At 45.4% G+C, this 22,399-nt stretch overlaps 1 protein-coding gene across 6 annotated transcripts in view; it reads right to left on the reverse strand.

The window, feature by feature from the left end:
* Positions 1-4,130: 4,130 nt before the first annotated feature.
* Positions 4,131-22,399, reverse strand: part of KMT2E (lysine methyltransferase 2E (inactive)) — an 82,321-nt gene continuing 64,052 nt past the window's right edge. For all 6 annotated transcript variants that reach the window (XM_054987813.1, XM_054987818.1, XM_054987815.1 and 3 more), the window contains 9 exons: positions 18,982-19,236; positions 18,705-18,849; positions 16,498-16,751; positions 15,812-15,868; positions 15,006-15,575; positions 12,384-12,673; positions 11,323-11,411; positions 6,653-6,744; positions 4,131-5,735 (listed from right to left, as the gene is read on the reverse strand). In XM_054987813.1, the coding sequence (XP_054843788.1) occupies positions 4,224-5,735; positions 6,653-6,744; positions 11,323-11,411; positions 12,384-12,673; positions 15,006-15,575; positions 15,812-15,868; positions 16,498-16,751; positions 18,705-18,849; positions 18,982-19,236 (3,264 nt within the window). In that variant the 3' untranslated portion in view covers positions 4,131-4,223. The remainder of the gene's footprint in view (positions 5,736-6,652; positions 6,745-11,322; positions 11,412-12,383; positions 12,674-15,005; positions 15,576-15,811; positions 15,869-16,497; positions 16,752-18,704; positions 18,850-18,981; positions 19,237-22,399) is intronic.

Consider the following 22,399-nt stretch of genomic DNA (forward strand, 5'->3'; position numbering starts at 1 on the left):
GCTTACAGCTCTGCGAATATGGCACTAGATGGAAGGCGTCTTCCTCAGCCCCTCACCCTCACTGTTGCGCTAGTGGGAGGAGGCGGGCAGGCAGGCAGGCAGAGAGCTGCCACCCCAAAACCAGACACGGAAAACTTCAGTCTGGCTTGCTGTGTGGGTGCGGACAAAGCATCCTTCTCTATTATTAAACTCACTTTCTGACAGATTTTAGTACACAAATACAATGCCTAAACAGATTGGACTGTGCCTCTATTGTATTTATTAGTTATTTACTTCATTGACACCCTGCCTTTCGCTCCATTGGGGACCAAGAGTGGCTCAAAACACACTTCCCCGCTTCATTTTATCCTCACAGCCCTGTGGCTAGGTCAGGCTGAATGTATATGGACTGGCCTAAGGACACTCAGCAAGCTCCCAAAGTCGTGTCGGGATTTGAACTTGGGTGTCCCAGCTCTTAGTCCAGTATTCTATCCACGACAGCTCCCTGGCTCAATTGAATCCCAAAGCCTGAGTTACTTGAATTACGTTTCTGGTACCTCTGGCTATGAACTGAAGGCTTGAGAATGTTGCTGTGTCTAGTGAAATTTCACAAAGCAGAGGCGTTGTTGATTTGTATGTGCCTCACCTGACTCATTGGTTGCACATTCTGAGATTGACACTACTTTCTAGTTATTTAAAACATCCCCCCACCCACCCCCCGCAACCCGGCAGAGTACAAAGGCAGTTTAAAAACCACTGCTAATCCAAATGGAAAAATCTGGCAGCATCTGGCTGAGTTCACAGAGGGCAGCAAAAAGGGGAGAGGGTGACTCAGCAGATAAGTAACTGACATGGATGTTTCTAACCAGCAGTCAGTTACAGATCTTAATGCTAGACAGGATTATGTGGCTTTATCTGCTTTCTTGAAGTACGCCAATCACATGGGAAGACGTGTGCTTGTTTGAAACAGTGGGCTCTCTACGCGGTCATGTTTTGTGATACTGTGTCTGTGCTACATGCAGTTGACAGCCCCCCTGGCTGTCCCCTTAATATCATTTTGTCTGCAAGTAGTTATGAGATCATGGTTAACTTAAACATCAGCTTCCCATTTTTGCATATTAAAACTCCAAAGGGTCGGGACCGTCCCCCCCCCCCCCGCCCCCCGGCCAGTTGAGGCTCCGGCAAATGCTGTAGCGTTGCCATTTGAAGCAAACAACTGGAGGAGAAGGTTCTGCCTGCAGGGCTTGCATGGAGCCAGGAAGTGCTGCAGACCGGCGAGGTGGATGCATGTGCCGGACTTGAATCCCTCGGACGGCAGGTTGTGGCTGTCACACCTCAGTGGGGGTAACACGAGAGACAGCCAGACGAGATCCAGTGGGGGAGAAATGGAGGAGGGTGGTCTGAGATTGCTTGCAGACTTCTGTTTTCTTTAAAAGCCAGCCTTAAAACTGAATTTGGAGGTTAGCTGTTTCTCCAGTGAAAACGTGCTTCCCCGTTAGCTCTGGTAAGAAAAAACCAAGGGCCACACTAAATAGGATGGGTAGGACCTTGAGGCATTTGCATCTCTCTGCTCTTTCATGTATGAAAAAGGGCATAAAGAATGTCTGTAACATTTCTAAAGAAGAATGAGTACATGGACAGGGCGTGGGGAGCCCGCCACCAGCACCTCCCCTCCTTTGCACTTGAGGTTGAAGCATTTTTCTTGCACTGACTCGCTCCGATGGGCACCGTACTGGTCCAGTGCTACAGTTGTGAAGGAGAATGTACGAGACCAGGTTTGGCTTGCAGCACCCGTATGCTGGAGTTTCATTTAAAAATGGACACACATCCCCACCCACAGAGATCTACATTGCACGAGGATTCCCTGCTTATCATGTGTGCCCACTACCCCTTCGTTTTTCAAACAGCTGCAGAAATTTAATTGTCTACAAAACAGGAATGGTTATGCTCTCTGAAATTAGACAAGGAGGCTCTCTTGGGTGAGAGAGGCATCCCCTAAAAGCTGTATTCTGGTAGGCTGTGGGACTCGTAGTATTTTCCTTAGATATATAGGAAGGGACAACTAATAAAATCAAGTTTTTCCGGAAGGAAAGTGAAAATGAAACAAACACTATGTGCATCTTTTATGGCTGGTTAGCAGAAGAAAATTATAAAAGCGCATTAGCAGCTTTCAGCATGGTATCTCATCTTAAAACATACACAAATCCTTCAAAAATTTCTTGAGAGCTGAGTCCAACAAACATTCTACATAACTAATGTTTAACTAACCTCTTCTACAGGGCTTTTTTTCTGGGGAAAGAGGTGGTGGAACTCAGTGGGTTGCCCGCGGAGAAAATGGTCACATGGCTGGTGGCCCCGCCCCCTGATCTCCAGACAGAGGGGAGTTGAGATTGACCTCCACGGTGCTCAGCATCGTGGAGGGCAATCTCAACTCCCCTCTGTCTGGAGATCAGGGGGCGGGGCCACCAGCCATGGGACCATTTTCAAGAGGTTCCGGAACTCCGTTCCCCCTGAAAAAAAGCCCTGCTCTTTTATGATAGATTGGAAGCTGTGTTAGGAATAATTATAACACAGAGCCTTCTTGTTATGCCTAAAATCCTCCTTAACCGTTTTTGATTTCTTAGGAAGTGATACTGCCTTGTTGTCAATTAGCTATTTACCTAGTAATTGTGGTAATTGTGATAACAGCGTATTACCATCTAGGATTCCAAAGGTAGTGTTTATTCCTGCCAATGGCCACCAGAGATCTTTAGAACTATCAAAAAGGTCAAACTTAACGTCTCTGAAATAGGAAATAGGAAAAGGTACAATTAGGAGGCATCTGCTCACTTCCTCTCCTGAGCCAATCATAACTATTGTTGTTGTGTGTGTTCCCTGTTCCAGTATCTGACAAATGAGCAGCTTTTGTGGCTGTAGGGCGTAGCCATTGGGAAACCACTGCTTTAAGCATAGGAGGGTGCTCCTAGCATTTTGTGGAGCCTCCCAGTGTTTTGGCACCCCCCTTACCTATTCTCAAATGTTCCGAAATGCCCACATCTTCAACAGTGTTCGGGGGTTGCTGAACTAGGACTGTGCTGTATTGCTGGTCAGCTCCTTGACTCAGTTTTCACTGCGCTGGCATTAACGGGGGCAGGTAGCCTTCTGCCAGGGCCCTACCAATAAGCTCTGCCACGTCAGTGGATGCCCCCCCCCAACCCCCCATTCAACCCTTCATTTTGCTGTGGAGCAATCTCTATTTGGCCTTGTCACAAGACAGAAGTGCGATCAGTTGCTGCTGTCCCAGTTTTCATGCCACCTCGAATAGGATGTTTAAATTTATTAGAGCTAAATTTGACATTTTCCCCTAGCAGGGAACAGAGCCCAATGTTGATCCCAGCAAAAACTGAATTCTGTAACTGTGCCAGTTACTTCACTAAGCTGTAGGTGCTTCTCAGAGTGAAGGGCCTGGCACAGTCATTTCAATGCCAGTGGCTTTTTTTAACAGCAACTTCTGAGAACAGTTTGTTAAAACTGACATAATTGTGATTTATTAACATGAATTAAAATGCCCAACCAGTGCTGCAATGTGACAGTATATTAAAAAAATTAAAGTTCATATACTGTACTACTTCCACAGAGATCACACGCTTTTGCAAAAGACTTGTATGTACAATACTATATCAAATGAGGAGAAGCATCCGTTTTACACGCAAAAAAGAAACAGTATTTACAGCACTTGTAGGAGACATTAGAAACAATCTATACATTAAATTACAATGTCTGCAAATAACTTGAAATAAGAGCCATGTCCACACCAAACTATAAAAATCTGTATTGCATTTTCTATCTAGATGCACACGAAAACTGTTGACAGATGAAAAAAACCTGTTAGTGCCATCTCTAAGCTGTGTACTTATTTTAATTACATATGTATAAAAAGTAAATATAGAAAACATTCACTAAATGAATTTAACTGCAACAATAAAATTTAAAGTTTCTGCAGCATCAAATTTACTGCCAGAACAAACAGCTGGAATGTTCACTTACTAAGTAAAAAATGCCTCATACTGGCTCGACGGGCACAGTGCCGGGGGATTTTTCAAAGCAAAAATGGAAAGAATACAATGAGAGAGAAAGCGCGCGCACTGGTGTTTGCTTTTATACAAAGTCATGTACAAGCTTTAAAAAGTACCTTGAACAGGTACATATGAAATATACAGTTTTTACATAACATTTTTAAAATGTTTAGAAGCAAGGGGTCCATTTTAATGCCACCCTGAACCATGATAGTTGTTCTGAAACGTCGGTGGCACCTGCGCTCTGTGAATGGGTATTTGTCCAGGCACCGGAGATGCCTGCTGAGGTCCTTGCACCCCGTGAGGAAGGGAGACAGAGCCAGGATGAGGGCAGAACCCTGAAGCTGTCGGTGTTGGAATACTGTTTGGTCCTTGAGGCTGGAGGTGAGGACCCTGCCCTGGGAGTGGACCATGGGGGCCCGTTCCAGCAGGCTGGTGCTGAGGTCCAGGTCCCAACGGAGTATGGTGTGGAGGCTGTGATGGGTAGGAGGAGACAGTTGAGTGAGCACTAGAAGGAAAAAGCGGGGGCCCCTGATGAGATGGATGGTGCAATCCTTGAGCTGAGCTTGTGTGATGCCCAGAGCCTAAAACACTGGAGGGCGGCGGCGGTGGCGGCGGAGGAGCGGAATTGACTACATGCTGGTGTTGTGCTTGCAAACCTTGGTGACCAGTTGTGGGGTGAGTGGGATGGTGGTGAGGAAGGGGACCAGGAGGAGGAGGAGGAGGAGGCAGATGATGCCCAGCAGCTGTCGAGTGGAGATGTGACCCAGGCGCCACCGCTACGGCATGCACCGGCCCGACGACATGTGCCACCGCATGCTGCTGGTGAGAGCTCTGCTGCTGCACAAGATGCGGTCCGGGTGCAGGAGGCGGCGGCGGCGGTGGAGGAGCAGTAACAGCCGACGTCTGGTGGTGAATACTGGGGGCCTGTGAGGGCAAGAAATGCCCACTGGTTACATGGTGCCCTGAAACTGGCTGCTGGCATGCTGTACTGGTGAGGGCTTGATTTGGTCCAGAGGGGAAAACAGTTTGTTGAGGGGGTATGCTACTTTTTAACTGACTGTAGTTTTGAAAGTTTCCTGAGGGGGGCTGCTGGTTTTGATAGTAAGTAGAGGAAGGGGGTGGGGGCGGGGGTGGGGGCGGGGCACTGGCGTTCAGATTCTGTTGGTGGAACTGATTGTAAGAGACAGAGGAGGTCTGGGCAAAGAGTGTCCCGCCAGGCTGCTGCTGCTGCGTGCCAGGCTGAAGGGTCGGCGTTGCTGGGTAGAAACTTCTGAGAGTCTCTCTCTGAGGTGTTCCAACTTGAGGTGACGGAGGATGATGAGGTCGGTAGGGCGATCCTAATGGTTGTGAGTGAGGCTTTGGTGAAAGGTAGCCGTGCTGAACAGGGGTGTGTGGAGTGGAGGACTTGGGGGGGTTCTCTACGTGAGGTGAAGGGGGACAGTGTAGCTTCAACGGTGCAGGAGGCAGCTTCTGAGAGAGAGAGAGTTGCTCGGCTGTGCCACGCAAGTGGGCCTGGGTTGGGTGGTTTTTTGAAAGTGCTTCAACGTTGTTTGTTGGTTGTTTGGGTTGCTGGTCAGGCTTGGGGTGAGTCGAGCCCTCGGCCTCTGGAGTTGCCACTGTAGCGTCCCACGGGGCATCCTGCTTTGTAGGTGTTCTCCCCAGAGATTGGGCAGGAGCTGCAGGACTCGGTGAAGAAGGCTACCATTAAAAAAAAGAAGAACCACCATAAACACCGATCCATTCATGTTTAAAACATGGCCACATAATGACAACATCTGTTCTCATGAAATGTACCGGCCCACTTCATAAGCTACTTTAAACCAGAGAATCTGTTTAACTTTTGCCAACCACGTCTCTGCAAAATGTAGTTTTTATGAAGTTGGTCACATTGCACTTTTCAATACAAGCGTTGGCTCCGTCTCTTCTCCCTCTTTGAAAGTATCCAAGATAAAATGTCCCTTAGTGCTTTCTGCTTGACACGCAGAGCTGCTTAAGTTATTGAATACTTTTAGCAATGTAAGAAAATGTTTCAGGCAGCACAACAGTGCAGGCCTGTTCACATCATTTGGTTATCAGGGACACTATGACAGTCTTATTACTTGGGAAATAGAGGGAGACTGGAATGCAGAAACCACATTTAAACAGGAAAAAAAGAGATTCTACGGTATGAGAAGTCACTTCCTACAAAGTTTAGAAACTGTGCATTTAGTTATTGTTTCTCCTGCAGACGTGTCTAATTTAGATCGTGCCCAAAAGCCTTCTGGGTGACTTTCAGTTTTAAAAGCTTCACCATGAAGATGGTAACCCTTAAGCACAAGCTTGGTACAAATTTACACTCCTAAAATCATACTGTGCTTCAGCGCTGAGGCCAGCAAAGCCCCTCTTAATGGCTCCGACACACAATGCTGTTCTCAACACTGGCTGGGCAACCTGGGAGCTCAAAACCTCCCACCTGTCCTCAGCCACTGATTGGCAGGCAAAGTGATCCCGCCTCTATTCACAGACAAATTGAAGCTCAATTCTGGACATCAACTTAAAGTTACAGTGACGAGGAGATATGCAAGCATCCAAGCCATCTCTGTGCACATTTAGGCACTGCAATTATTTTATGTTACCTTGCTCATTTTTAAAGGACTCTTGCAAGTCTTCAGAGAAGTATCTGGGGATGCACATTCACTTGTGGGCTCCGAGTTTTCAAGATCAGGATCTGCAACAAGGGCAAGAAAATGCACAGGTAAAATTGGACCAGGGTTGTGAAAGACCTCTCAAGCACCTTTAAACCCCCAAACCATTTATAAAGGTTAAAAAGCCAGCAGGGGGATGGGGGATTTCCTGCAAGTGCTTCATGTATCCCACTGGGCAGAAATCGTAGATGTATGCCTGAGGCATGGAGCTCTTGGTTCTCAGGGGACAGGGTTGTTCCCTTGTGGCTCGGGGTTGCTGGAGAAGGTGAGGGGGGGGGAGAGAAGCTTGTGGACAAGACCTTCATGGGGCTACCAGAACAGGACCCCTCCCCTGTCCTGACAGCTCTTCTGCTTCCGTGGGGACGGAAAGTCTTGAGGCTGGAGGGCGTCAGGCTGAGGGATGGGATCACTCAGAAGGGACCATATCCTTGGAAGTCAGACCAGTATCCTCTTGTTCCAAGGACACCCTTCTGAGTTTGAGGGAGGTGGACTTTTGGTAGTGGATGATTTGATTATTAAGAATACAGACAGCAGAGTCTGTGGCAGGTGTTTTGACCACATAGTGACTTGCCTGCCTGGTGCGAAGGTTGTGGACATCACGTGCTGTCTAGATAGGTTGAAAGATAGCGCTGAGAAGGAGTCAGTGGTCATGGTGCATGTTAGCACCAATCACATTGGAAACTCTAGTTGTGTGGCCCTAGAGGAAAAATGGGCCAAAAGTTAAGGGCCAGGAGGACCTCAAAGGTAGCATTCTCAAAATTACTACCTGTTCCATGCACAGGGCCAGCTAGACAGGCATAGATTAGGAGTCTCGAAACAAGGATGAGAAAGTGGTGCAAAGATGAAGGGTGTAGAGTTGTTAAGATACTGAGGAACTTTCTGGGACATGCCAACATTCCCAAAGACACAGGCTTCACTTGAACCCAAAGCTGACAGGAGCTGGGGAACCTCTGGCTCAGGACGACTTAGTCAAAAGGGGCAGTAGTATAAACACACAGGATAATACTGGTAGAAGCACAATAGAACTTGGAAGTGAAAGCAGGACGGCAAAGAAGGGCCACGTTCAAGACAAAGAGGCTGAGGGAGGCAAGGGCTGTTGCAGAGGAAAACACATTATTGGTGTATGAGTGGTTAGAGCCTCCGAGCCAAGATGGAGGAGCTGGTGCTATATGACAATTTAGATACAGTTGGTGTCTTAGAAACATGGCGGAATGGGGAAAATCAAAGGGATATGGTCATTCCTGGGTATAAGTTCTATAGACAGTATAAGGAGGGATGTGTTGGGTGAAGGGTTGGGTTATAGAATCAAGTAAGTTAGAAAACATTCGGGGAATAAAATGAGTGGAAAAACTGGGCCTGAAGGGTTACTTAAAAGCGGGGATGTACTCTCAACCACCTGATCAAACCCTTGAAGCTGATATTAATGTGGAGAAGAAAATAGAGGTGAGACTAAAGCAGATAATACTATGATAATGGTGCCTTCAACTACCCAAGTCATGCCGAGAAATGGGATTCTTAGACATCATAAGTGACTGCACTAGAATAGTGGGTCACAGAGCCAGCCAGTGGGGCAGTGATCTTGGACTTGACTCTGAGTTCTGCTCAAGACCTAGAGAGGGATGTAGATATTGTTGCATCAACGGGAAACAGCGACCACAATGCTGTTAAGTTCATCATTCATGTCAATGGAAAGTCACCCCCCAATCCAGAAAGATAACATTTGATTTCTGAAGAGGGAACTTCACAAAAGTTAGGGAAATAGTTAAAGAAAACTGTACAGTCAAACCCGAGGATGCCTGGAAGCTATTTAAAACCACACCAATTGAAGTCCAGATAGAAGGTGTGCCTTGGGTTAGGAAAGGTACTGCCAAATTTAACCATGCAGGCATTCTCTTAATGACCGAAGTCAAAGCAGCCATAAAAGCAAAAGGGCTTTTTAAAAGTGGAAGGTCTGCCCTGATGAACAGAAGGGAGCACAAGGTCTAACAAAAGAAGAGGAAGTTAATAATTAAGCATGCAAAAAAAAACCAAAAACCCCAGACAAATATTTCTTTAACTATATCTAGAGCCCAGAGAGCTAAATGAATTCTTTGTATCTGTGTTTGCTGGGGAAAGCATGGGAAGTGCTGCAACCGCTATTCTCAGGAAGGCAGTCTGAAGAACTGAATTAAATTGAAGTGAAAGGGATGAATCTACTGGGAAAATTAAAAATCAGTATGTCTCAGGTCCTGATGACACAGTTGAGTTCCTAGGGAACTCAGATGTCCCTAATCACTGATCCAAAGGATTTTAATGGGGTCCGTGCCACAGAACAAGGCGAATGTCTCGTCTCCTCCCAACTCAAAGCGCTGCACCTCTTAATGGCCAGCCAGCACCCTCTTCGGCCTGCAGCTGGGCTCCACACGTTCCAGCCTCAGCACTACCTTCTTTGTGGTCTTCGCCTTCTTGCGGAATAGGGGCTTTGTTTGACCACCGTAACTACTCTGTTGGCGATCATATCGCCTCTTTCCTTGAGCATACAGAGGCTCTTTGCCCTTCTTGTACTGTGTGGGGCTGGTGCCTGCCACATTTCTTGCAGCAAGTCCTGTGGGTTTTCAGGACGTCACCAGCACCCACCAAAAGGGAAATCATTGATCTATTAACCCATATATGTAACTTAGTAAAGGCAGCCATTTTACTAGAATACTGGAGACTTCGTTTTTTAAAAAGGAGCCCAAAGGTAAACCAGGAAATTATAGGCCAGTTAGCATAAGGTCCAGGCAAATTAGTAGAAACTAATCAAAGAAAGAATTATTAGGTACTTAGAAGAATAAACCTGGCTGAGGGAAAAATCAACATGGCTTCTGCAAAGGGAAGTCCTGCTTCACCAAACTTTTGGAGTTCTTTGAGAAACTGAACAAGCAACTCACTAGACATTATATACTTGGAATTTCAAAAGGCTTTTCACAGGGCACTTCACCAAAGACTCCGGGACAAACCTAGCACTCAGGATAAGGGGGTGGGTCTTTTTATGGATTAAAAATTGGTTAAATGACAGGAAACGAAGAGTAGGAATAAATGGACAGTTCTCACAATGGAGAGAAGTAAGCAGTGGGGTACTGGGGCCAGTGCTATTAAATTTGGTCATAAATTATCTAGAACTGGGAGTGAAAAGTTGCAGGGGCCAAATTTGCAGATTACCACAAAATTATCAGGATGGTAAAAATCAAAGCCAAATATATTTTTTTTAATATTTCAAAGCCAACTATGAAGAGCTCCAGGAATCTCTCCACAAATTGGGTGAGTGGGCAACAATGTGGCAATGAAGTTCAGTGTAGGTGAGTGTGAAGAGAGATGCACATTGGAACAAAAAAACCCCAGCTTCAAGTCTGAACTTGCTGAGACGGAGGGGAAAAGACATGGGGTTGTAGTGGACAGCTCAATTAAAGTGTTAACTTGGCATGCCACAGCAATGTGGTATGGCTGGGAATTACTAGGAAAGGGATGGAAAATAAAATGGCCAATATTATAATGCATCTGTATAGATCTATGGTGCGGCCTCACTTGGAATACTGTGTGCAGTTCCGGTCACTATATCTCTAAAGGGACACTGCAGAGATGGAAAAGGTATGGAAGAGGGACTCCAAGATCGCTAAGGGGTTGGAAGAACAGCTGAAGATCCGGGACGTCTCAGTTTAGAAAAGAGACAGTTAAAGGGGGGACATGACAGAGATTTATAAAATTGTGTATGGGTAGAAAGAGTGGACAGAGAGAGCTCTTTCCCAAAACAGAAGAACTTGAGGGCATTCAATGAAGTTGATGGGTAGTAGAATCAAGATGGACAAAAGGGAATGCTTCTTTATCCAACCACTGATCAAGGTGCAGCATTCGCTGCTAGAGGATGCAGCAATGGCTACAGGCACAGACGTCTTTAAAAGGGGACTGACAGATGCATGGAGGAGAGGAGCATCAGCAGCTTCTAGTCAGGGTGACTAAAGGGAACCTCCACGTTCAGAGGCCGGCCGTCTCTGAGGACCAGGGCCAGGAGGCGGCATCAGGGTAGCCTTTGGGCCTCTCAGCCCTCTTGTTGGCCCTCCAGAGAAACCAGTTGGCCACTGTAGGAGTCAAAATGCTGGACCAGATGGACCACTGGTCTCTTGGATCCAGCATGGCGCTTTGTGTGTGTTGTATTGTCGAAGGCAATGTGTGTTCTTACAAAAATTCTAAAAAAACAGAAGCTTTTTTTTCAAAAGTGCTGTAGCGCAGTGGTTAGGCTGCAAATCAGCACTCTACTGGTTCGAATCCCTCTCCTGCCATGAGCTCAGTAGGTGGCCTTGGGAAGCCCCTCCTCTCAGCCCCAGCTCGATCTTCTTCTATGATCTTGTTCAGTACTCTGGGTAAGGCACTAATCTGTCTAGAAGAGCAGTATATAAGCACAGTTTATTATTATTAGCTTATTAATCATTTTTATGGACTGAAATAAATACAGACTCTTCTTTCTTTCCTCCCCCATCCCGCTTCAGCTTAAAATGTTTCCATGGGTTTATTCAGCTCCCCTCAAGCTGAAGCAGACTTAAAAAAAACTACAGCGTTGCTAGAAGTTGAAGGAAAAAGTGTCTTACCGCAGTCCTTGTCTTTCCTGTGGTCACTTAGAAGCAATGCTCGCTGATAACTTCGCTCCCTCACTTGCTCCACTGAAGTTGAAGCAGTCCTTTCAAAAAGAAACAAACTTGCATTTTAATTCTTCACTACTACAAATACTGTGTGTACTAGTTGTATGGGTGGCAATCTCACTCGGGATCCAAGTGCTCCAGAGATGATTCAAAATATCTGAGTAAGTTTCAAGATTTGCTAAAGAAAGGAACTCACAACACATTACAAACCAGCCTGCCTCTAAAGGAGTCCGAGTTCAACTTCTAAGGGAATGGGAATTTGATGTGAGATTTTCAGAATTCAAGACCTAGCCAGGGGGACACAAATACGTGTTTGGATGGTACAGTTCTCAACCGTTAGGATTTGAGCATCTGGTGGAATGCTGCTGTGAAGTGATGTCTGATAATTCAGCCAGATGTGCCCTGGTAGTTCACAGGAGTTTAGGCTTTCTCCAACACCCATGTTCAGATGTGAAATTTCAAATAATACTTCCAGAGCAGATCAAATAGAAATTGAATACTGCTGCAACAAAATGTGTCAAATAAACCAGGACTGAGCTTTTAATTAAATACCTGAGTTGTCTTGAACTAACAACAGACAGGGAAAGGAAGAGGGTACTGGCTAAAACGTATCCAATTCATGCTCCTCTTTATCCTGTCAGCAATTCTATGGACATTGTCTGGCTTTTGCTGACTTAGTTCAGCCTTCTCTGCTGTTCTCTGTTTGGACCACAACCACCATCTCATTCATTTTTAGGGCAGAGAAAGCCCTTTTTAATACAAGACATCCAGAGAAAATATGAAGGCCCCGGCAACTCAGAAGCATGTCTTTCCTCGCCTGCACGTGGGTGTTCATAATACTGCAACGAATTCTGCTCATCTGTGTTCACGCAAATGGGCCAAACCTCCTCAGCTACAACTTAATGGCTTCCAAAGGTACCACCCTAGTTTGGGGGCCAGGACACAAGTTCACAAGACCTCTTTGCCACTGTAGTATGAGGCGGCCATTAAAAGCTCTATGACTGGCTTACCATTGAACCTCTGGCTCATTTTTCTCATTCGAGGCTTCTTTTGACGAAGAAGAGCTTTCCGTTTCTTCAGAGGCGGCACTGTAATCGGCGGCTGGCAGGGTTAGAGGGAGGTTGCCTGCGGGCTCCCGTTCCACTTGCTCCCCGTTTTCACTGCTGTTATACCCATCAGCAGCACCGATGTTTCCCGCACTGCCAGCATGAGGTGACATGCTAACAAGGGAAAAGCTGTCAGCCTTTGAGCCACTTTTTCTGGCTTCTCGCTGCCTTTTACGGTATTCTAGAAGTGACACCTATTTTAAAAAGTGGAAGGGAAAGTTGAGTTTTCAGTTCAAGGTGTTAGGCAAATTTATAATGCTGGGAAAAATGTACATCTGTTTTAAAATTAGTATTTGCCAACTTTTGAGATAATAGTAGCTTACATTCCTTTTTTGTGCACTTTTTGTTTACACTGCTTTCCTGGTTAACAAATGAGTTTTGGAAAGCTTAATATAAAAGGAAAACAGGGGTGAAAAATGAGGCCCTCTGCTGCGTTCTATATAATCAAGAGGGAGGAATTTTGGCCTCTACTGCCTTTTGCCGTGCAAGACGGTGTCGAGCCACAGCCATTTCAGTATGTTTGGGAGGCCGAAGTGCAGACTGACGCAGCAGCAGAGTGCAGACGGGGACCTGCTGACACTCAGTATTGATCTGACATGCTGTCTCTACCCTACAGTCCGCAACTTGCTCCCTTCTTTCTCTTAAAAGATCTGGTGCATCTATGCTAGTGGAGCTTTTTATGTATTCGGTCTTTTCCACCGTGGTGGTGACTGTCTTCTCATGGACAGCATCTCACTGATTATATTGATCACTCTCTCTCTCCTGTGAAGCTGCTTGGAGTGGCTCATGGGGAGGAGGTGCCTCCTCAGTCAGACACAGTTTCGGGCTACAGCTGCTTAGACTCAGTCAGAGGTTCTTAGTAAGCAAGAGAGATTTGATCAATGTAAGTTATGTTTAATATTTTAAGTCTTTTTAAAACACCGGATCATTCTTTGCTCCTTATCTGCAAAAGTATACACGGCACACACAGCACTTCTTGCATGTGGAAGAAACTTAACAGAATACTCTTTTGTCTTTGAAACTCAAAAGCAGTTTTTATTCATCACTGACTCTCAGTCATCTAAATAGGGGTGTGCTCTAAAAAAAATCAGTATTATTAGAATCCAGGTATCTGGAATACCACATTTATTAAGTATTCTTGATATTTGGGTCCAAAAATACTGGTACAGTATTAGTATCCAAGTTTTATTCAGGAATCTAAATATATTCTGCTCATTATTTCTTACGGGGGGGGGGGGGGTACCTATCTGGGGGCCTGGGCAGTTTTTGGTGCAATCTCCACTACAGGCTCTCCAAGTTTCAGGAAGACTGGACCAAGGGGTCCAATTCTATGGGCCCCTGAACAAAGTGCCCCCAGCCACTCCCCACTGTTTTCTATGGGGGGAAATTCTAAGGCTTTCCAGGGAAAAGAAATCTTAAACACACCACAGGGGCAACCCCTGGCCAAAAGCCAAGCTGAACCAACGCCAAACCAGAGAATCTCAGCAGAACCAAAGTGAAGCAAAGGACTCTTGCAAGATTAAGGGAACCAGTGTCCCCGCTCAGAACCCAGGGCCAATACAAGCCCAACAGAACCAACATCAAACCAGAGAATCCCAGCATCCAACTCAGCAAGCCAGACGTAGCAACGGCATTATGGCAAGGAAGCAACACATGCGCGCGTGCGCGCCCACACACGGAGTAATGCTGCCTCCATCCCCCTCTTCCTGTTGCCTAGGAAGCCTGCAAAAAATGGGGGGGGGGGACAAACTGCTGTAACCTTTAAAATGTGATTTCCAGCTATTCCCAAATATATTCGGATTATTCAGGAATGCAAATACCAATTTATCCTGAATAAGCCAGATATATCCAGATATACCCACGTAACACCAAAAAGGTATTTTTGGGGTATATAGTTGGCTCAGGAATACTGAACTGCACACTCGTAGATCTAACTTCCTGATCTTAACTCTGACACAAGATTACATTCACACGTTAGGGAATAAACAGCCAAAATGGGACATAAAAGCACATTACTGTCTAATATCAGGTTAGCAACAAATTAGGGAAGCTGAACAAGTGTTACCACCATCCTGGCTGTCGTATTTCTTCAAAACCATTCTGTGTGAATTCTGCTTGGCAGGAGCGGCTGCCACATGTCTGAGCAAGCTCCCCAACTACACTGACTTGGATCCGAGGACTCCTCTCCATGAAGCAAGGAGTAAGCGTGTGGATCCAAGCCAGTCCCTGGCTATTCTTGTACCGAAATGACCACCGATACGAACTCCTTCCCATCAGGCCACTCATCTGAATCCCTAAGAACTTGGGATATAAAAGTTTTTTAAATCTTCTGGAAATTATCTTTACTCGGTATATGTTTACTTATGGCTAACCTATGGTCCACTATGATAAGTCTCAATAACCTTGTGTGACAGCAATAACATCTGAAACAAGGCAGAACGTAACAGGTTTCTTACAAAATTTCTCCTGCACAACAGGTACGCAAAACGTTTTTTTAAAAATGTGAATTATGCTTAAGGTTGTAACCTTTTTCTTTTGCGGAGGATTCTGGGGTGTGCAATTTCCATCCAGCAAGGTATCACTACTGACAGTCCTTCCAAAGCCAGCTACAAGTCCATCTTCGGAAGTACAAAAAACAGGCGCTTCCATGAACAGCCCTCTTGCATCGTCTGGAATCAGGCACTTTGACTCGCTTATTCGGAATCCACCTCCTACCTCCAATTGGTGTGAAGGTGTTAAGTCCCTCAAATTAGAATTCATAGAGAAATTTACTCCTGTCCTGTCGGGACTCTTTACCCAGGTGGGGTAAACTGTGCCCCGAACACAGTGAGCAGTCTCCAGTTGGCTGCTCGAGTCAGTCCTATCGTGGCCAGGGGCATCCAAGGTTTGAGGCAGTGCACTTTGCTCAATTACTTCGAGTCCCAACTGGAGCTCTGCAGCAGTTTCCTTTTCTCCGGAACACTGCCGGGCGCCATCAGTCCTATTCCTCGGACTAGAATATCCAATAGTCTTTATTTCCTGCAGGCACATTTCTGTTAGGTTGGAATTCCGGAAGGAGCCTAGTGCTAACACTGCTGCTGATGACCGGTCATATCCCTAAAGAAAAGAAAATTAACTGGCGTTAAGCTAGTTTTTAAACACAGCATCACAATACAGTAAAATAACATCTCCTTTCCACAGGTGTTTAAATTCACCCCGTTACTTATGTTACTGACAGCCCACTTTGAAAAAAGAGAGTTTAATAATAATAATAATAATAATAATAATAATAATAATAATAATAATAATAAAAATCTAAAGTCTTTGCCCACAGACCTGCTGGGCAACCTTACCTCTTGACTATATGCTCGCCTCTTAACTTCAGGGGAACTTTCAGGTGAAGAAATATTCTGCACCAAAAAAAAAGTTTAAAAGTTTTTTTAAAATACATGACACAATTTTGGAAGGGGAGACAACAGCTTCAATTCTGAAAACATCTCAAGTGCATGTTTGATTTTCATCTTGCCTCATGGATTAGAATCGTGCACCTTTACTTCTGAAATGATTTATGAAAATCAATTTCTGCACAAACTATTTCAAGTTATGTGAGCAGGAGGGCTCTAGCGCCAAGACAGCAACAACTTGCATGCACATATAAAACTTCCACACAGACAACGGCTTCCTCATTTACTGGAAAGAATGCCAAGACATTCCAATGAATGGGAAGATGTATGCCTGAACAACAGGCTGTCTCTTTATTAGAGACTGGGTTTTGGCACACAGCTTTTAATCCCTCCCAAATTCTATTACCTTGTAGAAATTAGATGCCTGGATGGCTTGAGCAATTACACTTACTAGGTATTCATGTGCATGTGGAAATCTGAAGAATTAAGGAGGCATTGCTACTGATTTTGAATAGGGCAGTTACTAGATTCCCTAATTAAGGCTGCATGAATTTTAACACTTTTTTTTTTAAAAAAAGGGGAGACTTCCTTCCCAATGTTTAAATTGGAAAGATCAAAATCTGTGCAAGGCTCACCTCAAAGTGCATTGCATTTCCGTGAACACAGGGAATCACTGGAGTAACAGGCGAATAAATGGGCTTGTAACCATTCTTACAGCTTTCATCTTCTGCTTTTATTCTAGGCGGAGTAGCAAACAACACTGGATCTGAGGCAGAGAGATCGGCGTGGGTGGGCGTGGCGTACGGAGAAGGAGTAGGTGTAGACGTTTCTGAATAGGCAGAATCCAACAGCTGATAGAGTCTTCGCTTCTTTAGTGGTGTGGTGAGGTCTGCATGTTACAATAGGGACAAAATTAGGAAATCATCTTTGTGATTCTCTCTTTTTCAATAGAAGGCATAAAGACAACCTTGAACACAATTGCTGGTAGGCTGACCAGATACTAACTATATATGAAGTTTAAAATTAAGTTACTTCAAATATTTACATTCCACTTTCTCCTTGTTAAAAACCCTTAAGATGGCTTCAGCTGTAGAGCTGAAAAGCCATGGCATCTTATCAACAACTGCGGCGTGAAGAAGAGTCACGCCGGAAGCGAGACCTGCTCTTCAAAAGACAGAAGCCGCTGGTCACCTGAGCTCGCGGGGATTCCTCTGCTTCAGGCTTTGGGACCTCAAGCACGCACATGCCACAGCAGGAAGGAAACCACAATCCCCTCGCGAAGGAGCCTTCCTTGGTCCCAGAGTGTCTGAAAAATCCCTTTGGGATGCAAGGCTCCATGGGCCAGGGGCCATGTTGGATGAGACTGCGAACCACGTGAAGCCAACTTCAAACTTGGTTTGGGCACTGAACCTACCAGCTGCCTGGCAGCAAGACAAGGAGCATGTCCCTGTGGAGGCTCCTGGATCTCTCTGGCTTTCAACACCACTGAGCACAGCATCCTGCTGGAATAGTGCTGAGGGGGGAGAAGGCACCACGCGCCAGTATTTTCATTCCTTGGATCTCTCTGAAGATGTGGGGAGGGGAACTAATGCTCAAACTTACGGTATTTATGAGGTTCACAAAATTCTACACTGACCCTCATGCATTAAAACATCCACATGGGAGGGTGTCACAACTCTTTTCCCCCTCAGGAACAAGTGAGGCAGTGGGCGTCCTGAACTAGGAAACTGGAGGCAGTAATGGGCTGAGGTAAGGCCAATAAACCGTAGCTCAGTCTAGGTAAGACGGGTTCTGTTAGTCAATGACAAGCCCAATCAAGGAAACGGAAACGTTCTCCTGACCGGGTTACATCCCCCATGCGCCTACTTAAGGGACAAGTTAGCCACTTGCAGGTGCAATTAGCTCTGTTGCTTCAAATACATGCTCAGATCGTATCTGTACCACACAGTGCCTTTAACTTGCTTCAGCTGGTTGGCCAGCTGCAACCTTTCCTTGAAAAGAAGATGTAGCCACAGTTACCCATGCTCTGGTCATCTGCAGGTTCGATTCCTACCATGTGCTCTACATGAGGCTGCACCTCTGAGGTGAGGTTGGAAACCATACGGTTCAAACTGGAAAAGCAAGACTGCTAAGGAGGTACTGATTCTAGGTAGCATACAAAACCGCTACATGAAGAACTTTACCAGTTCCCTGTGTGTTGCTGGGCTCGATAAGAAGCGCTGCCTCTTACCTTTAAAGCCCTAAATTGTCTGTACACAAGATCCTTAAAGGACCACCCATTTCCCTAGGGAACCTTCCTGAGCCTTCCATGTATCCCTAGTGTGAAAAAGGGAGGCAGGCAGCCACGAGAGACCGCATGGAATACCTGCATGGAATGCCTCCCCCTTCTTCTCTCTCCCTGGTGCAAAATTCATTAACTTATCTGCCCCAAGCAAAATCATTTGCCCTTGCCATTGGTCCTTAAATTGCCCTTTCAGGTTTTCTGGCCATGCTCTGTTTTTATCAGACCTACAGCAGCTTTGCTGGTGTTTTGGTTTTAATGTTTTTATAAATTAGGGTTTACATTTTACTGATTTGATAGCATTCTATTTTTAATCAGCTTGCGGTTTTTTCTAGGGAGTTAGGACTTTGTTTTACACTGTTGTATTTTTGAAGTTCTTATAAACAGACTCAATCTTTTTTGTTGAAGAGTGTGGTGTAAACATACTAAATAAAAGAATAAAACAACCATCAATGGGGTGCAATAATAATTGTGACTGCCTGGCTATTTGAAATCCATATCCTCATCCATTTTTAAAAAGATTTATTTCAAAGGACATCTTGTAACATATGAAAAATTCACCTGGTAAGGAACAACTCTCGTTCAACAATAAGGGGCTTTTACTTTCACCATTGATTGGAGGACTTTGAGATCTTTCATGAGATGGCGAATTAAATCTATCTACGACTGTTGAGTTTTCTTCTTCTAATGCCTGTTTCAACCAACGCTGCAAAAATAAATAAAATAAATTTTTAATATAGAATTCAAATTGCTTGCACATGTTACAGATGCCAAATTAAGAGTTTACTAACACCAGGTGGCATACTGTTTTCAAATTCTGCAAAAGAACATGCATTACCTTCTTACAAGAGCCAATAATGTGTTCCACAGGTTCTTTCCTCCTCCTCTTTTCTGAAAGGAACGGTGATGTAAAACGAATATAGTGCTTAGGAGTGGTATAGACATGTGGGCTGTAAGTGAGACCTGGTAACGAATTCAGCTGTGTGGCCAAAACCTCTGGATCCGTTGTTATACGCAGAGGCCTTTCCGAAAGGCCATCTGTCAGTTTGCTGGGCTTCTCGTTCTTCGCACTTAACCACTCATTCACCAAGTGCTAAACAGAAAGGGAAATGTATTAACAACTCTACGTAAAGATCTGAGCTGCACTTGTGGGGTATACTCAGCTGTACACGAGCATACAAGACCGCGCAGAGCACCCTAAAAACATCTACTGGAGCCTTTCCGCTTGCAGACAATAGCTTAGGAAACACATTTCCTCTGTCCGATATCTGGCAGATTGGATTCTATGTCAAAAACAGAACATGGAGAATTTATGGTAAAAGGACACCAGGCTGATACCATGACTAGAGATTTCCTTTCTATCTCCACAACATCTGAGAAATTAAATCCAGAGGAGTTAGTTGTGTTAGTCTGTAGTAGCAAAATAGTAGAGAGTCCACTAGCATCTTTAAGACTAACCAACTTTATGGTGGCATAAGCTTTTGAGAGCCTTCGTGCTTATTCACAATTACTTCAAATTTGGTGAAAGCCTGTATCTATGGGTCAACAGCACGGCCATGGGCACACGCATGGCACCACAATATGCTAACATATTCATGGCGGACTTGGAGCAACGCTTCCTCAGCTCCCATCCACTGAAACCACTACTATACTTAAGGTTCCTGGGTGACATCTTCATCATTTGGACCCCTGAGAAGGAAGCCCTTAAGAGATTTCATCAGGACTTCAACAACTTTCACCCTACTATCAACCTGAGCCTGGACCACTCTACACAACAGGTACATTTCCTGGACACCACTGTACAACTACAGATAAATACGTTATACTGGAAACCCACCAACCAATACTCGTATCTACATGCCTCCAGCTACCACCCTACACATACCACTCGGTCAATTGTCTACAGCCAAGCCTTACATTACAATCGTATCAGCTCCAATGCTCTTGATTGGGACTCTCACTTAAGGGATTTACAACAAGCATTTTGGGGGCTACAGTACCAACCAAATGACATGAGGAAACAGATCGACAGGGCCAGACTAGTACCCAGAAACAGCCTGCTCCAGAATAAACCAAAAGGAACTAACAACAGAACGCCACTGTTCCCAGCTCAAACCCATCCAACGTATCATCAGTGAGCTACAGCCCATCCTGGAAAACGAGGCCTCTCTCTCACAAGCCCTGGGTGGAAGACCTTTCCTTGCCTACAGACAGCCCTCCAGCCTTAAACGACTTCTCACTCACAACCATGAATCGGCTAGCAGAGTCACCAGCACAGGTACCAGGCCCTGCAACAGACCCAGATGCCAGCTCTGCCCTTATACCTACCCAGGTAATACAATTACAGGACCCAATGGCATCAACTACACTGTCTCTGGCTCTTACAGCTGCTTATCCTCCACAACGTGATATATATGTCCTCATGTGCCAACAATGTCCATCTGTTCTGTACATTGGACAAACCAGCCAACCTCTGTGCAAAAGAATAAATGGACACAAATCTGACATTAAAAATGGCAACATCCAGAAACCAGTGGGAGAACACTTCAGTCTACCAGGACATTCCATCAAGGACTTAGAGGTCACTGTAGTTCAACAGAAACCTTTCAAAAACAGAATCCAACAGGGAAACTGCTGAACTGGAATTCATGTGTAAATTTGACTCAGTCAGGCTTGGATTGAATAGGGACTATGAATCTCATTACCATAAGTAACTACTTTCAGGCATTCTATTCAGATTCTGCCATGGAGGGGAGGGGTCACATCCAGCCTGGATTGTGCATTCCACCTCTTTCATGACTTCTTGTAACTTATTTACATGACCCTTACTCCCTGCACCCTCTTCCCCCCTCCCCTCACAACCTATATATCTCTGGCCAGCTTCTTCTTACCCTCCGTGCCTCTGACAAAGAGAGCTGTGGTTCTCAAAAGCTTATGCTACAATAAAGTTGGTTAGTCTTAAAGGTACTACTGGACTCTTTACTATTGAGAAATTAAAAACATGCATTCTAAAAATTTATCTAACAAAGCGATGTGTGCATTAGTAAGGTAAAAGGTAAAGGTGCAAGCACTGAGTCGTTACTGACCCATGAGAGACATTACATCACGACATTTTCTTGGCAGACTTTTTATGGGGTGGTTTGCCATCGCCTTCCCCAGTCATCTACACTTTACCCCCAGGAAACTGGGTACTCATTTTACCGACCTCGGAAGGATGGAAGGCTGAGTCAACCTTGAGCCGGCTATCTGAACCAGGCTTCTGCCAGGATCGAACTCAGGTCGTGAGCAGAGCTTGGGCTGCAGTACTTCAGCTTACCACTCTGCGCCACACGGGGCTGTGTGCATTAGCAGCATCCATTGTAAAATTTAGGGGGGGGGGGTTGCATTCCAATTTTTGTCTACAATACTATACACACTTAGGAATATGTCCCATGGTATTCCAGCCCTGCTCCTGGTAAACCTGCACCTGGACTGTAAGACTCACTTTGTGCTTGGTCTCCCTGAAGCCCAGCCAACTTCATTATCAATCCAGCTCTAGAAAGAATCTCTGACACTCACTTCGGAGTTTAGAAAAACCTTCTTTGATAAAGAAACATATGTCAATATGTAAGGCTCCACCTAGTTCAGCACAAATGCAGCCCCCTTGGACAGAGGGTTCCCCACAGGGCAGCAGTTCTCAGCTTGTAGACACCCCAAGCCCTTCCCCTTCTGCCGCATGCTAGCTACCACCCTCTCCTTCCTCCTCCTCTTTGTCCCCACCTGTTGCTTGTCTGCCTCCCAGACATTTACCATGTGCACAGAACAAGCTGCAAGTGCTCCATAGGTGCCTCTACCCTTCCACGAGACCCGCCCTGTGCCTTTCCCCTGTAAAGCACACGTGTGGACAGCAAAGCAGCCTGTTGTGGGGAACAAGAGGGCTGCTTAGATCTCCTATACTCCCATCCAGCTCTTAGTCAAGGAACGCAAGCTGTAAAGAATATGTCTGTTAACGGAGGAAAGTGAGACAAGTGCACAGGCCTCCCATTCCTGCTGAGGGCCCAGCACATATGCTGCTAGGAGGAGGAAAGAGGGCTCTTTCTGCCAATGGAAATCCCTCTGGGTGCAGATGCTGAACTGGAATAAGTCCTTTATTAGCAAGAGCAGCTTTACTGACTTCCTATTTCGCTTAGGGTAAAAGACTGTATGCACATGAGTGAGTGTGACATACCTTGCTTTCTTTAATAATCTCAAATCAATACTTGTGGTACTCAAACATC

The sequence above is a fragment of the Eublepharis macularius genome, chromosome 9 (genome assembly GCF_028583425.1).
Source record: "Eublepharis macularius isolate TG4126 chromosome 9, MPM_Emac_v1.0, whole genome shotgun sequence".
Taxonomy (NCBI): domain Eukaryota; kingdom Metazoa; phylum Chordata; class Lepidosauria; order Squamata; family Eublepharidae; genus Eublepharis; species Eublepharis macularius.